General features: G+C 38.4%; 1 protein-coding gene across 1 annotated transcript in view; it reads right to left on the bottom strand.

Annotated features, from left to right (window-relative positions):
• LOC106522149 (Down syndrome cell adhesion molecule homolog) overlaps window positions 1-12984 on the bottom strand; it is a gene marked incomplete at its 3' end in the record, with an annotated part of 155510 nt that overhangs the window by 121017 nt on the left and 21509 nt on the right. Inside the window, 2 exon segments of the mRNA XM_014015011.1 lie at window positions 7496-7642; window positions 8138-8455. Of these exon segments, the coding sequence (XP_013870465.1) occupies window positions 7496-7642; window positions 8138-8455 (465 nt within the window).

The raw sequence follows: 12984 nt of genomic DNA, 5'->3' as shown, positions 1-12984 counted from the left end.
GGAAGGAAGGAAGGAAGGAAGGAAGGAAGGAAGGAAGGAAGGAAGGAAGGAAGGAAGGAAGGAAGGAAGGAAACTACTTTAGATGCTTTTTGATACCAATTTATTTTCTCCATTTATATTTTCCACAAGATTCTAATGCTGTAATACAGATGCCACACCATGAGGTGGAGATAATGTCCTTATAGCAACACATCAAATAAAATAAAAAAAACATTCTTGTTTGGATGAAATAAAATTTGAAAACTAATTATTTTTTAATACATTTTCGATTTCCTCAGTTATTTTTTTCCTGTTTTTTCTTTTTTCGAGGGCGGCCGTGGCCTGAAGGAAACCTATTGTTTGTGTTTTGGGGGTTTAGGGGAAACCAGAGTACCCAAGAGAAAACCCACACAAGCAGAAAGACCCCAGGTCCTAACCGGGGATCGAACCCAGGACCTTCTTGCGGTGAGGCATCGGTGCTAACCACTGTTCCATCGTGCTGTTATTAACCACTTCAGCGCACAATTATTGTTTAACAGCAGCAGGACCAGGATCAAACTAGACAAAGAAAACTACACTCAAAAAACAGATTGTTGGATTTACTTGACCACATTATGTCACCAAATTCCACTCAACTGAGTTGAATAACTTTAAAACAACTTTTATATTTATTTTTAAGAGAACATGTGAAAGTTGCTTTACACTTATGCAACTCTGAGTGGAAATTAACTTGACATAACTTGATTAAGTAAATCAGATCTGTTTTTTGAGTGTGTTATGAGCCAGTTATTCAAAGTGCGTAAACACTAATTATTTTACTGAACATACTGAACCACACATCRTAAAGGTTTTGGGAACAATATAGTTCAACCAAATGTTCAACCAAATTTAAAAAAAAATGTTTTTAATAATGTCCAACAAGGTTGAGTCAGGTCCTCAAAACAGATTCTTTGTTGTTGAAAAGTTTTGTTGAGYACATTTAATAAAGTACTGCTTATAAGAACTACAACTCATCAAACAGTTAAACAAAGAGGAACTCATAAACAGGGCCTGACTCAACCTTGTTAGATTTTTCCACCTGGACTGTCGACCTTAGTATTAAGCAAAATAAAATAAAATAAAATAAAAAATTATAAAAAGAAATAAAAATAAAGCATTCMAATTAAGATAAATGATTTTATAGTTTTTTAATTATATTATTTTCTGGTAAAACAACAACTATAAACAAGAACATTAACATTAATTTATTTGTTTATTGTTACTTTTAGAATTTGCTTTACAAGAAGGTTGCAGGATTACATGAAGAGCTGTATTTGTCAAACAAACCTATAAATGAAAACAACAAAACAAATGTTCCTAAAACTCTGCTCTGACTTTTGGTTTTAGTGAGCCACCCCCAGGATTGATRTTGGCCCCCGCATGGCCACCCTTTGAAAAAGAAAAATCGCCTTTGGAGGTGCCACCTTCTGACCAGTCTTGCACAATGACAGCTGAAGGTGGGCACTCTCTGCCACCAAGATAAAAAAAAAGCGGTTTCAAAGAAAATGGATGGACAGATGGATTTTTGTAGTCGGCAGAAACAAGGGTTGCAATTTGTCCAAGGTTGAAAGTCGTAACAACTATTCTATCGACTTTAAAACWCTTGAGGTGTGGACTCTAAGCAACAACTTTGTTAAACGTTTAAATGATTGCAGGAAGCATCACAGGTTCTAAACCTTTCTTGCATTTTATATGTAACCCATCACATTGAAGACTAGGTCAGAACGAGGAGAATTAGCTATAGTGCATTGCTTAAAGAAGTTTTCAACAATTGCATTTTGTTCAAACATAATTATCTGCAGGTCGTTTAAACAAAATATCTGAAATATAATCTTAAATAGTTATTTTGAAGCCGTGTTTTTGAGCAATGGCTACAAAAAAAAAACAGGATTTTGAGCAGAAAAGCATATTTTTTAAATATATTTTCCTTGAGTGCTAGCAAAGCTTTTTTTTCCAGCCAGTAAATCTTAATATCTAAATACTGTTTGAGGTTTCCTCATTAAAATGACACAATGAAAGTCCTCATTAGGACACTAAAAATAGGATTCAGACCAAATATCAATGCATTAATCTGATTATAAAGCTAAATCAAGGCACGATATCAGTGTCCTCCTGGAATCAAAATGTGGCTTAAAAAGCAGAAATATGAAAATGTGCTGAGGTCATTTTGACCAAATTTGACTTAATCCTCAGCTTGATGCCATGGGTCACATATTTATAAAAAAAAAACAGTTGTATGAGTGACCAGGCCAAGTCTGCAGGGCAAAATTTAAATGGGTAAAAGTTACTGCAATCAGATCCAAATCTTACACAGAAACTACTCAACATGTCCAAGAAGTATTAGGTTTCTGCAGCAGKTCTCTCCAGAACCAAGCACCGGTTCTGTTGAAAAGCTCCTGTCTGCAGCCGAGGCCATGGAGCTTATTACATCGCCTCATATCATGAATGATGAGAGACAAAAGGACAGTAGATGGAAAAAAAAACACCCTACCTCAACTCCATCCCTTTTCAGAAGCATGCCCACTTGACATGCAAACACACGGGAGCGCACAAACAAAAGCAGCCGCAGCGACACAAACATGCACGTGTACACAGACGTGCACGTGCATTCAAACCAAGATCTGACGTATAAAAACACTGGCAGGAGCACAGTAGGAAATGACTCAACTCCTCCTCTTATCCGCTGTACTTTCTTTTTTTTGTGGCCTCCCTTTCATCTCTCTATTAGCTCTGTCAATTGTTTATTAAAAGCGGCGAGGAGGCGATCGGAGCCGGGCATTTGAAAGCTCGCGCTGAGAGATGCATTTTAAAATTCATGACGGGTTAATGGTATGTTAGTGGCAACGTTAGGACCCGGCGAGCCCGCATTGTGCTCATTTACATTGAAACAGGCCGCTTCAAATGACTACTAAGCAGTCCTCATTCTGAAAGGTAATTCATATTGTAATTAACTTTTCAATCACAGTTGATTAATTAAGACAGGCCCTAGTCTGTAATTATGCATCTATTTTTGCTTCTAATGCAAATAAGTGGATAGTCAAAGATTTCAGCAGCTTTGATTTTTTTCCTCAATTTTAGTTTGTGAGCTCCCTATCTTCAGAAAACACCTTTTCACATCAAATCAGAACAGTAATGACAAAATGGTAAGCTGTTTTGATAATAAATTGATCTAAATTGTTTTATTTTTTGTTTATTTGAGTTTCGCTTTTAAGATTTGTTTCTATGCTCTGATCCTGAAGAACAATGCCGAAGTAAAGAACTGCACTTGATGTCACGTTTCCAATAAAACAAACAAAAAAAAAAAATACAAGATTAATAATTCAGTGCATCAGCGGGATTGATTTATTTTGTGTCCACTGAGACTGAATCTTCTTTTATGAAAAGAGAACGAAAAAAAGGCAGCAACAAAAGTCAGACAACTAGGATGGGTCAAAATGCACCCAGTTGCTGTTGTCAAGCTCTGTTTGGTGTCCTGGTGGTGGCTCCCTTCTCTCTGCTCATGCACAAACATGAGCAGTGTGCACATGCACACGCACACACACACACACACACTCCTTGAGTAAATATACCCTCTCCATAACAATGTGAGGCGAATGCGCTCATGCATCAGAATCTACCATCAAATATTTATCAGCGAGCAGCAGTGATTTTGACCGTGTGCTCATGCTTTTGACAGCACTCGCCTGCTGCAGTGCTTATTGGAGTAAACTCAGACAATCTAATATTGTTGTTCCTTTTATCGCTCACAAAGTAACTCGCAGGAACAAAAAATACATATATATACTGTATACAGTAGGAGTCACTGGAATTTCAGTGCAAATGAAAGAAAAAAACTAAAACTTTTGGTTTAATTGGAGAAAAGTGACTGCAAACATAGGGAATGTTTTATAATAAGGATGTGACTCAGAAACTTAACTGGTTTGAGTCACAGCTGGATAAAAGTTGGTCCACCAGAAAAAGGAAACAAATACCAAAATTCTATTTTTTTTATTTTTATTTTTTTATCTTTGTTTGCTTTTGTTTTGTTTTTGGAGGTTGGGAAGGTGTTCCACTAAGTCTAAACACAATATTCATTCCAAAAGCAGCRTCAGACAAACAAACCACCTTTAGTTGCTCAAACATCCTCTTAACCAGGGAGGGGTGGACTGGGGAGRAAAAGCGGCCCGGGACTTCCTGACAGACTGGCCCACCTTCAAAGGCTGTTGAAAATACTCAGACTTGAGCATGATTTTGTTCAAAATAATTACATTTACAAAGCATTTAGTTGAGATGCACAGTGTGTTTCTGTGAAGCTAAGGTGCTGGTTTTTGCTCTGTGAGAGGAAACTTGAATACTGGGAACAAACCCATTCATGCAGAGGGAGAACATGTAAACATCACCCARAAAGGTTCCASGCTGGGCAACTRAGAAACAACACCTCTACCAACTGAGCCACCGAGCTACWAAATGTTATATTTATGATGCTGATCAAGAATCTCTGTCATCCAGATAACTATATATAAATATAAACATACACAAAATGTATGTATGGTATATCAATACTTAATTTTTTTATTTATTTCATACCTCTAACCCCATGAAAAGCTTTATCCTGATGTTGAGGACATTTATTTTATACTAGTTGTCTTTATTCAGATGAACTATTTTAAGTTTATTTTTTATTTTAAATAAAATATATATCTATATTTTTAATTCTTAGTTTTAAAAAGTTTTTATATTTATAAGGTTCTACTAATCTTATACAGCTGGGAAAGATTTACAAATAAGCACAAAGCTTGGGACTCAAGAGGATAAAACTGGTGGGGCACAGCCCTCCGTAGCCACCCCCACATGTTGCGCCCCTGGTGACTGACAGGTGATGTTCCACAGAGAAATGATGAGCTGGAGCTCCGCGCATCTCTGTTAGAGCTAGCTGGGACAAGACTTTTCAAATTTGTCTTCTGTGTTATTGGTAAGCGCAGAGCTGATTTGTTGTCAGGCTGAGCTTAATGGGAGAAGTTTTCTGATGGAAGCCGCTCGGCCCTGTTGGAGCCGCTGCATCTCTCTGCTGGAAGCCAGAGACAAACAGAGATTTAATTTATGCACCACTAATAGGGACAAGGCATTTCTTATTTTGTGAATGTTTAATTTTTAATAAGCGCCACTGTTTGTTTTAGCTCGTGGGCCGGTTCACGAACTGAACCACCAGCCCTCTGGCCTGCGTCTGGGCCGGTGGTTCAGCTCGTGGGTGGGTTCACAGACTGCAGTGAACCACCGGCCCTCTAAACCACCGGTCCACCGGGGATTTTCCCAGTAGCCCTGTATGCCAGTCTGCCCCTGCTCTATTTTTACACAAAAATGAAAAGTTATATCATGTCAAATTCATCCCATTTCAAATACAAACAGYGTCTCACAGATTGCATGACAAAGTTTGATAAACTCTTAAATTTAAAAATCTAGTAAAGACATTAGTGTTTGTTTGTTTTTCCTTGCTTTTTTGTAATGGTATGGACTAGACTTGATTAAAAATAAAAAGCTAAACAAGAAACTAATTGTAAAAAATAAAATACTAAAAAAAGATTTCAGCACTCACAGCTTCTCAGCTTCATCTATGGATAAACACTTGGATTTTCAAAATAAAAGTTGAGTCTGACGAACTGTGGGTGTCGCTACTTCCAAACAGCAGGGCTTCTTCTGTTGATCAATATTATTATCATTTTCTGGTGAAACTCATGTGAAACCCAAAGCACTAGGATATTACTTTTTTCCCCCCAAGATCTAGATGCTCTTTAAATACTAAAACACAGAGAACTCTGTGTTCAGGACCACGGACAGCACACTGAACACATCAAACGAGAAGCAATGTTCAAACTTCTGTGTTGATAACTTTTGAAACCCATGAGATAATGCAAATCTGATTGTGCCAATCTATTTCTGAGACAATTCTGGTCTTCTCTGACGTGCTACATGACCACCTTCCCATTGGAAGAAGTTCTACTTCGATGCAATGTGGTGGCTTTCAAGATGGCAGCCATGTTCCGGGCACAGCCTAAAAGATGTTTCTGACTAAAAGGTTGTCCTGTGACTTTTGACTCACCCTTTATTATGTTTTTGTGCTAAATAGGTCCACATTAATAAAACCCATATAGTAAAAAGTCACTGTTTCATTTAGAAACACGAGTATTATAGGTTTTTCTGCCAATGCTTGAATAATTCTTGATTCTCCTTCAATCTATAAATAAATACTTTCTTCTTGTCATTACATCCTTACTGTTAAAACAGTATGTCAACTTTATTTCCAACTTATTGTTTATTTTTTAATGATATGATTTTATTCTCAAAACTCTTCTTTTTATCACTCACTGGTGTGTTGTAGATAGTATCCCCCTCTGTTTGTTTTCTGTTGAGGTAATTAGCTAAATACAATAAAAAAAAAAGGAGAGAACATGTAAACACCCTTGTAGATGAGAGTGGTGATTGTCTTACTGCTTGTTCTGAGCCCTGTTTGGTACAAAGACACCATTAGATCCTACTGTGTTGCCAAATTTATATCAGCTTTAAACCATGTTAAAGTTCATGATTGATAGCTGGGGTCTTTTTTATTTTATTTTATTTTAGTTTTGTTTATTTTGTCCAGCCACAGCTGATATAAATGTGCAAATTTCGCCTACATGATTCATTTCATTTGCAGAACATAATCACATCTGCATGCTGCATATTTGCTCAATCTCCGTGCCATCAGGCGACGTTGTCAACCTGCTGCTTGCGGCGAGCCCCTCCAGCAACCTGGAGTAAATAAGTGTGCGGCATGGATCAGGAGACAMATCTTTATGCTTGAGCAGATGCATTTAAAATGCCACCAAAACACTGTCCCAGATTCTGCCCCCCCCGGTCCAGTGACATCAAGAGCTCACTTACAGATCCCTGAAGGCTCTAACCATACGCAGCGGAATCAGCCAGCGGGCAGCGACCAGAGCAATCAAACAGAAAAGCATCCCATTTAACTTGAGCAAAAATAAATAAATAAATAAAAAAATTCAGCCGCCGTCTTGTGCTATCACGCTGCGCCGCCRGATTCAAACAACGAACTGGGTCAATGCTACGTAACGCTATGCAAACTGTGCCACTTTACCCCTTGCTGGACTCAAAATGGAGCTGGCTGAGGAGGAGCACGTAAAGGAGAGAGAAACCCGGTGATTCAATCTGACAGGTATCAACGTCCTCTGGCTTGTGAGGAGACCGAGCTGCACTGGYTGCACAGCCCCAGTAATGGCATACAACAACAGAAAACAGGTAAGAGGATGACTCACAGGATACACACTGCCCAAACTGGAGACCAAAAAGACATGGATAGAGGCTGGGAAAGGCAACTGTTCRCCATTTTGCCGTGCARCTGAAATAGCTCGTGTGTGATTTTAATCTRGTCTTTGACCKTCTTGTTTTCCTGTTGATCGGCTGMGTTAAACATTCTGTACCTGCGAGAAACAACTCGWCGTACCTGAGCTGAGTGAAACAGTGTCCTTCTCCCATGATACGACGGTGACGTAGGCCTCCACAGAAGCTGGAATAATGCACTTGAAGACGGCTACGCTGCCTCTCATAGCCTTCTGGTCTGCCACTCTGACGGTGTAGGGTTCCCGTGAAACTGTTGGACAACAACAAAATATCATTTGGGTGTCATTCAGACAATTAACCACAGAGAAATACAGCCACAGGATTGAGGATTTGAAATGGTGTTATGAGGATCCTGGAATGAATTTTAATTGTTTTGATTGGGTTTCAGAGTAAAAACAAATCTGAGATCACCATTGTGTTTTTTTGTTTTGTTTTGTGCAGCCAAACTGCAGCCTTTTGAAAATCTCTATCTCCAATCTACTTTATGACCCGTGGGTGTCTTCTTCTTGTGTTTACATTTTGCATCCAGCAGGCAAGCTTTATGCACATGCTCCATGCCTCGTTTCCTGTTTTGTGTGTGTGTGTGTGTGTGTGTGTGTGTGTGTGTGTGTTTTTATTGCAGACTTGCTCCACAGATTTCCCACAGCAGATGATTTTACTAGTAATGTAATTCTTCTTCCTTTTGTCTTACTTTAGTCTCAGTCGTAGTGCAGCTCATGCTTCCTTCTTTGACTTCTAAACTCACCAGCTTTGATGTGGACATCCTGACTCCTGATCTTGCCAGACGGGTTCTCGGCAGTGCAGTAGTACGTGTTGTCATGGATCAGCTTGCTGAAGCTGGATGGCAGGAAGTTGAAGATTTGGAGAGTTCCATTAGGGTGGACGTGACGGATGCCTGGGACATCGTAGATCTCCTCGCCGGTGGCCAGGTACCAGCGCAGCGAGGCCGGCGGCACACCCCCAGCAGGACAGGGAACAGAAGTCCCTGTGGTGCTGGCAAATACTACCTCTTGCAGAGATGCATTGACAAAGTATAGGCTGGAATGCAGATCTTCACTGAAAACTGGAATAGAAGAAAACACAAGATGTTTTTGTCATTAACTTCAGTTGTTTRTTGTATTATTCTTTTTGTACAGATGTTTTTCATTTTAATTTTGTTTTCACTGACGATACAGACATCAGAACACACTTTGCAGTATACTGTAAGTTGTTACCTCCGCTAACTGCGAGGTAATGTTTTCGGCCGCGTATGTCTGTCTGTTGTTCTGTCATTCTGTCTGTGGACAACATTACTCAAAAACTTGTGGACAGATTGTCATAACATTTACAACACATGTGGCTACTGGGCCAAGTAACACACCATTAAATTTTGGTGATGTTTTGGATCACAATGCGGATACAGGAATTTTTTTCTATTAATCTTCTGAGATCAGCAAAGCTGTGATGCTTTCACGGGGCTTCTGTAAAAAAACATTGAGAGCTTTCAGTGTTCATTTGAACTGGATTACACAGCACGGACTTCAAACTTTATAAAAGTCATGTTAAAACCAGATGTAAGGATGAATAAGTCTTGCCATAATGTGCACATTTTTATGCATTTGGTGCGCATTTACAGAATGTCTTGTGACCAGGAAGTGTGTGACTGCACCATGAAACCTATTTTTCCCATTTCCTCAAACACACCACATTGTCGGTAGGCTTGTAAACAGATCGATGAAGAACGAGGAAAGGACTGACGTGCAGTGCACTTCAGACTCGGAAGTTGTTTGTTTGTTTGTTYGTTCATTTTTATTATTTAAATGAGACCAGGGGCGAGGTAATGTTTTCGGTCGTGCTGACCCACTCGCTTCCAGAGCGACGGTAYCAGGAAGCACTTTATAAAGAGAGTCAAACCATTACAAACATACAAGGGGATAAAACAGACATTTTACGTGGTGAAATGTGACTGATGAAAACTTAGGAGCTTAATCCGACACCAGTTTGACGATGAATAACGTCGGGTGATGAATCTGACTTTCTTTTCATTCCACATTGGACTCCACCAGGAAGAAATTCCTTGCAAACTGCCTGCTTAAATGTTCGCTACGTCACAACTTATTCGGAAAATGTGTTTCCATCTCTGCTTTTGTGCACTTACTCTATTACAGGATGGGGGAAATTGGACTTGGCAGAGGTTTGCACTCTCCAAGTGCTTCTAGTTTTTATATTTTTACATTAAATCTGTTTGGATTTTAGTCAGTTTGGTAAAAATGAGAAAACTCATTTGCAGTAAATCTCTCTATTTATGGGTCGTCATCGCTCATCTTGGATTCATCATTGTGTTTCTATTCCTGGGATCTGGGGAACATTAAATTAACATAAACTACTATGAATTATGGATTAACAGCTTGATCACATTCAAGTTTCAATTTAAGCCCGTGTTACCGTAAAGCGAGTGGCTTTAAATGCATGTTGTGTGGGAGCATTCTCCAGGGGAAAGAAGGGTAATAAAAGTCAATGTTGGGCCAATTAACTCAATAGAAATCTACAGCTGTTTGGAAAACACCAGGCCAGCAGATATGAAAGAGTTTGTTTGTATTTCAGGCAAATAAAAAACAGGCACAGTTATCTGTGTGCATCACGCTTGCCATCTCAGCCTGGTGACGAGGCTCTGCACTAAACGGCTCACAGTGGCACCGGCAGCTGGCTCGGCTCCCTGGGGAGAAAGCATTTTAGCACTTCATAAATTCCTAACAAGGTTTCAAATTGCAGACGTTTTCATCCTTTTCTCTGCTCGAGCAGCTCTAAACTAGCAGCGAGACACTCCAGTGGCCTGCTCGCGTACACACGCACGTCCATCTAACGCTCATTTGTCGGTACAAATTAAGAGGTTTCGTTTAACGTTTTTGCAACACTTTGTTGATAAAAGTGGCTGAATTTTTATAATGTTTATTTATTTATTTATTTATTGTCTGATAACGGTGATTGATATTTTGGAGCTGTGAACATCTGCACAGTTTCTGAAACTAACAAAGCTTTACACTCAGTGTTAACTAAAATTGATCTGCATTAATAAATCTTGCATCACAAGTCTCTGCTAGTGTTATTTGTGAATAAAAAGGTTGTTCTCCATGATATTTCCATGCATCTGTTCATTTTGTTTACCCACTTTTCCACTCAGGGCACTACCAGAGCTGTCAGCAGTCACTGTGTGAGAGGCAGGGTGCACCCGGGACAGGTCAGTCCATCTCAGGGCCAGATAGAGACAATAACCATTCACTCCTTCACTTACATGTACTGCCAGTTTAGAGTTACCAGGTGATCTGATGTGCATGTTTTCAGTCAGTGAGAGAAAACCCACGTGCGCAAGGRAAATAACTTCATACTACAATCTTCTTGCTATGAGGCAACAGCTCAAACCACTGCTCCACTGTGCTACCCTGGGATTTTCATATGAGAGCTAAAAAGAAACATAAAAAAGCAACATGGTAAATGACTTGAATTTATATGGCGCCTAATCAAGTCCCTTCAGACTCCAAAGCACTCACTTCAATCATTCACCCATTCACACTCATGATGTCAAGTCATTTGGTGTAAAATATGTAAGAAAAAGCACACCATAACTGATTATTTTAAGTAGTGTTCAAATGAAATATGAAAAGGCTTTAGAAGGCCAATAATGTAAATTTAATTCAGCACTAAAGTTGACTGTGACGTCATGTCCAGGTTTGAGTCCCACCTTTCTGGATAGGAATGAAACCCAGCATCACCTGAGAACCTGAGCTAAYTGAACTAAACACAAGCTAATATTTGCTAAAGTAGCTAACAGACCTAGCTAAGGAACCAGTTTTTGACTTGTCTTTATCATTGAGTCAGATGTTCTGTAAAAAGACATGGTTTACTTGTTTGATAATATTGCAATTTATACAAAAAAAACATAAAGATTAACTGAGGGCCACATCAGTGGTCAGAGCGGTGGTCTACTAATTCTGAGACACTGGAGAGCCCAGCAGAGGGAACAGTCAATAGAATAGAATAGAATAGAATAGAATAGAATAGAATAGAATAGAATAGAATAGAATAGAATAGAATAGAATAGAATAGAATAGAATAGAATAGAATAGAATAGAATAGAATAGAATAGAATTTATTGTCCCCTGAGGGAAATTTGTTTTGAGCAAAGTGCTACACAGTTGTGACTGCAAACATTAAAACAACACACAAGTTCAAAAGTCAGACAACAAAAATGCAACAAGTAGAAGTTACAATGTAAGGTGTCAGCTGCAAAATGCCACATGTACGGCGCTACAGTGCTGTGGGGTGGTTGTTGTTGTTGGATTTCAAACATCTGATAGATTTCAAAAGAAAAAAAATGAAATTATTTGTAGCATATCTTAGCATTAACCACATGATTACATCAATCAGTGTCAATTTTTTAAATAATGTTAATTTTATTATTACAGTTTCTGCCTTTTGTGAGCATCTAATTCATTGAATATTTTGGTTGAGACTTATGTAACTTTTTATGATGTGTACTGTTTGTTTGTGCCAAGGTGCCCCTTGGAAATTAGGTCTTGATCTCAATGAGGTTTTAAATCTGGTTAAATAAAGAACATGGAATAATAATCAAGATTAATTATTGTAAACAAGACAAATTGGAACTAAATTTTGAGTGTTTCTTACCTATATTACAGCACGTAGTAAAAAAAGTGAATTTCAACAGAGCATCACTATTCAGATGCATTTATGTTTGTAAGGAACTTGTACTTGCAAATTATTCATTATAAAAACTCAATGTAAGCAAATGATCACGTACAGCTTTCAGTGCAGCTTGTTTTGCAAAGTATATTTTTGAGGGGAAAAAACTAATAAGAAGAAGCCCAGATTAAACTGTCATATTTCAGATGCAACTTTTTTGCTGTAATATAATTAAATTGTTTAACATCTGAGCTGGGACTCAGCCTGCAGAAAGCTGCAACAAAATACTTTAATGACTGAATATATGTTTACCTAAACACCACTGAATCATTTGCATGTTCAGTTTGTGCTGAATGTACACTAATTGAAATGATCATTCATGATGTTGTATTTAACTATTTTAATTTCAATTTTAAAGCTAAACATGGAAATGAAGAATGTAGGTTTATTTGCAAGTCATGGAAAATGGAGGTAGCAGCATGTTGATGTCCTCAGAGAGGCACACAGGCTTGGAAAGCATCTAGTGGCAAAATCTAAAGTCTAGTTCTCAATTTTTTCTCCTCTGGAGAAAGAAAATTGTCCCCTTCCAGCCCCCCACGGCTCCGGAACAAAATAGTAACAATGCGTTGAACTTATTATAGTAAATGCAATATTACAGTTTTCTTTGAATAACTTGTTCAACTAAAAAACAAAAACTAAAAAAAAATACTGAAATAAAAACTAAAAATACCAATGCCATTTGAGGACTACTGACCAAAACCAAGCTAATTTAATTATTTCCCTATATTATAACTTGCAACAGATTTTGGCTCAGCTTTGGTAAATGTTCTCACAAAAAATATATGTGTGTGTGTGTGTGTGTGTGTGTGTGTGTGTGTGTGTGTGTGTGTGTTTCTCTCTCACTCCAAGTTGGGG

Source organism: Austrofundulus limnaeus, unplaced genomic scaffold (assembly GCF_001266775.1).
Source record: "Austrofundulus limnaeus strain Quisiro unplaced genomic scaffold, Austrofundulus_limnaeus-1.0 Scaffold122, whole genome shotgun sequence".
NCBI classification, from domain to species: domain Eukaryota; kingdom Metazoa; phylum Chordata; class Actinopteri; order Cyprinodontiformes; family Rivulidae; genus Austrofundulus; species Austrofundulus limnaeus.
The sequence above is the reverse complement of the archived record's forward strand: the minus strand, read 5'-3'. Positions and strand labels throughout refer to the sequence as shown.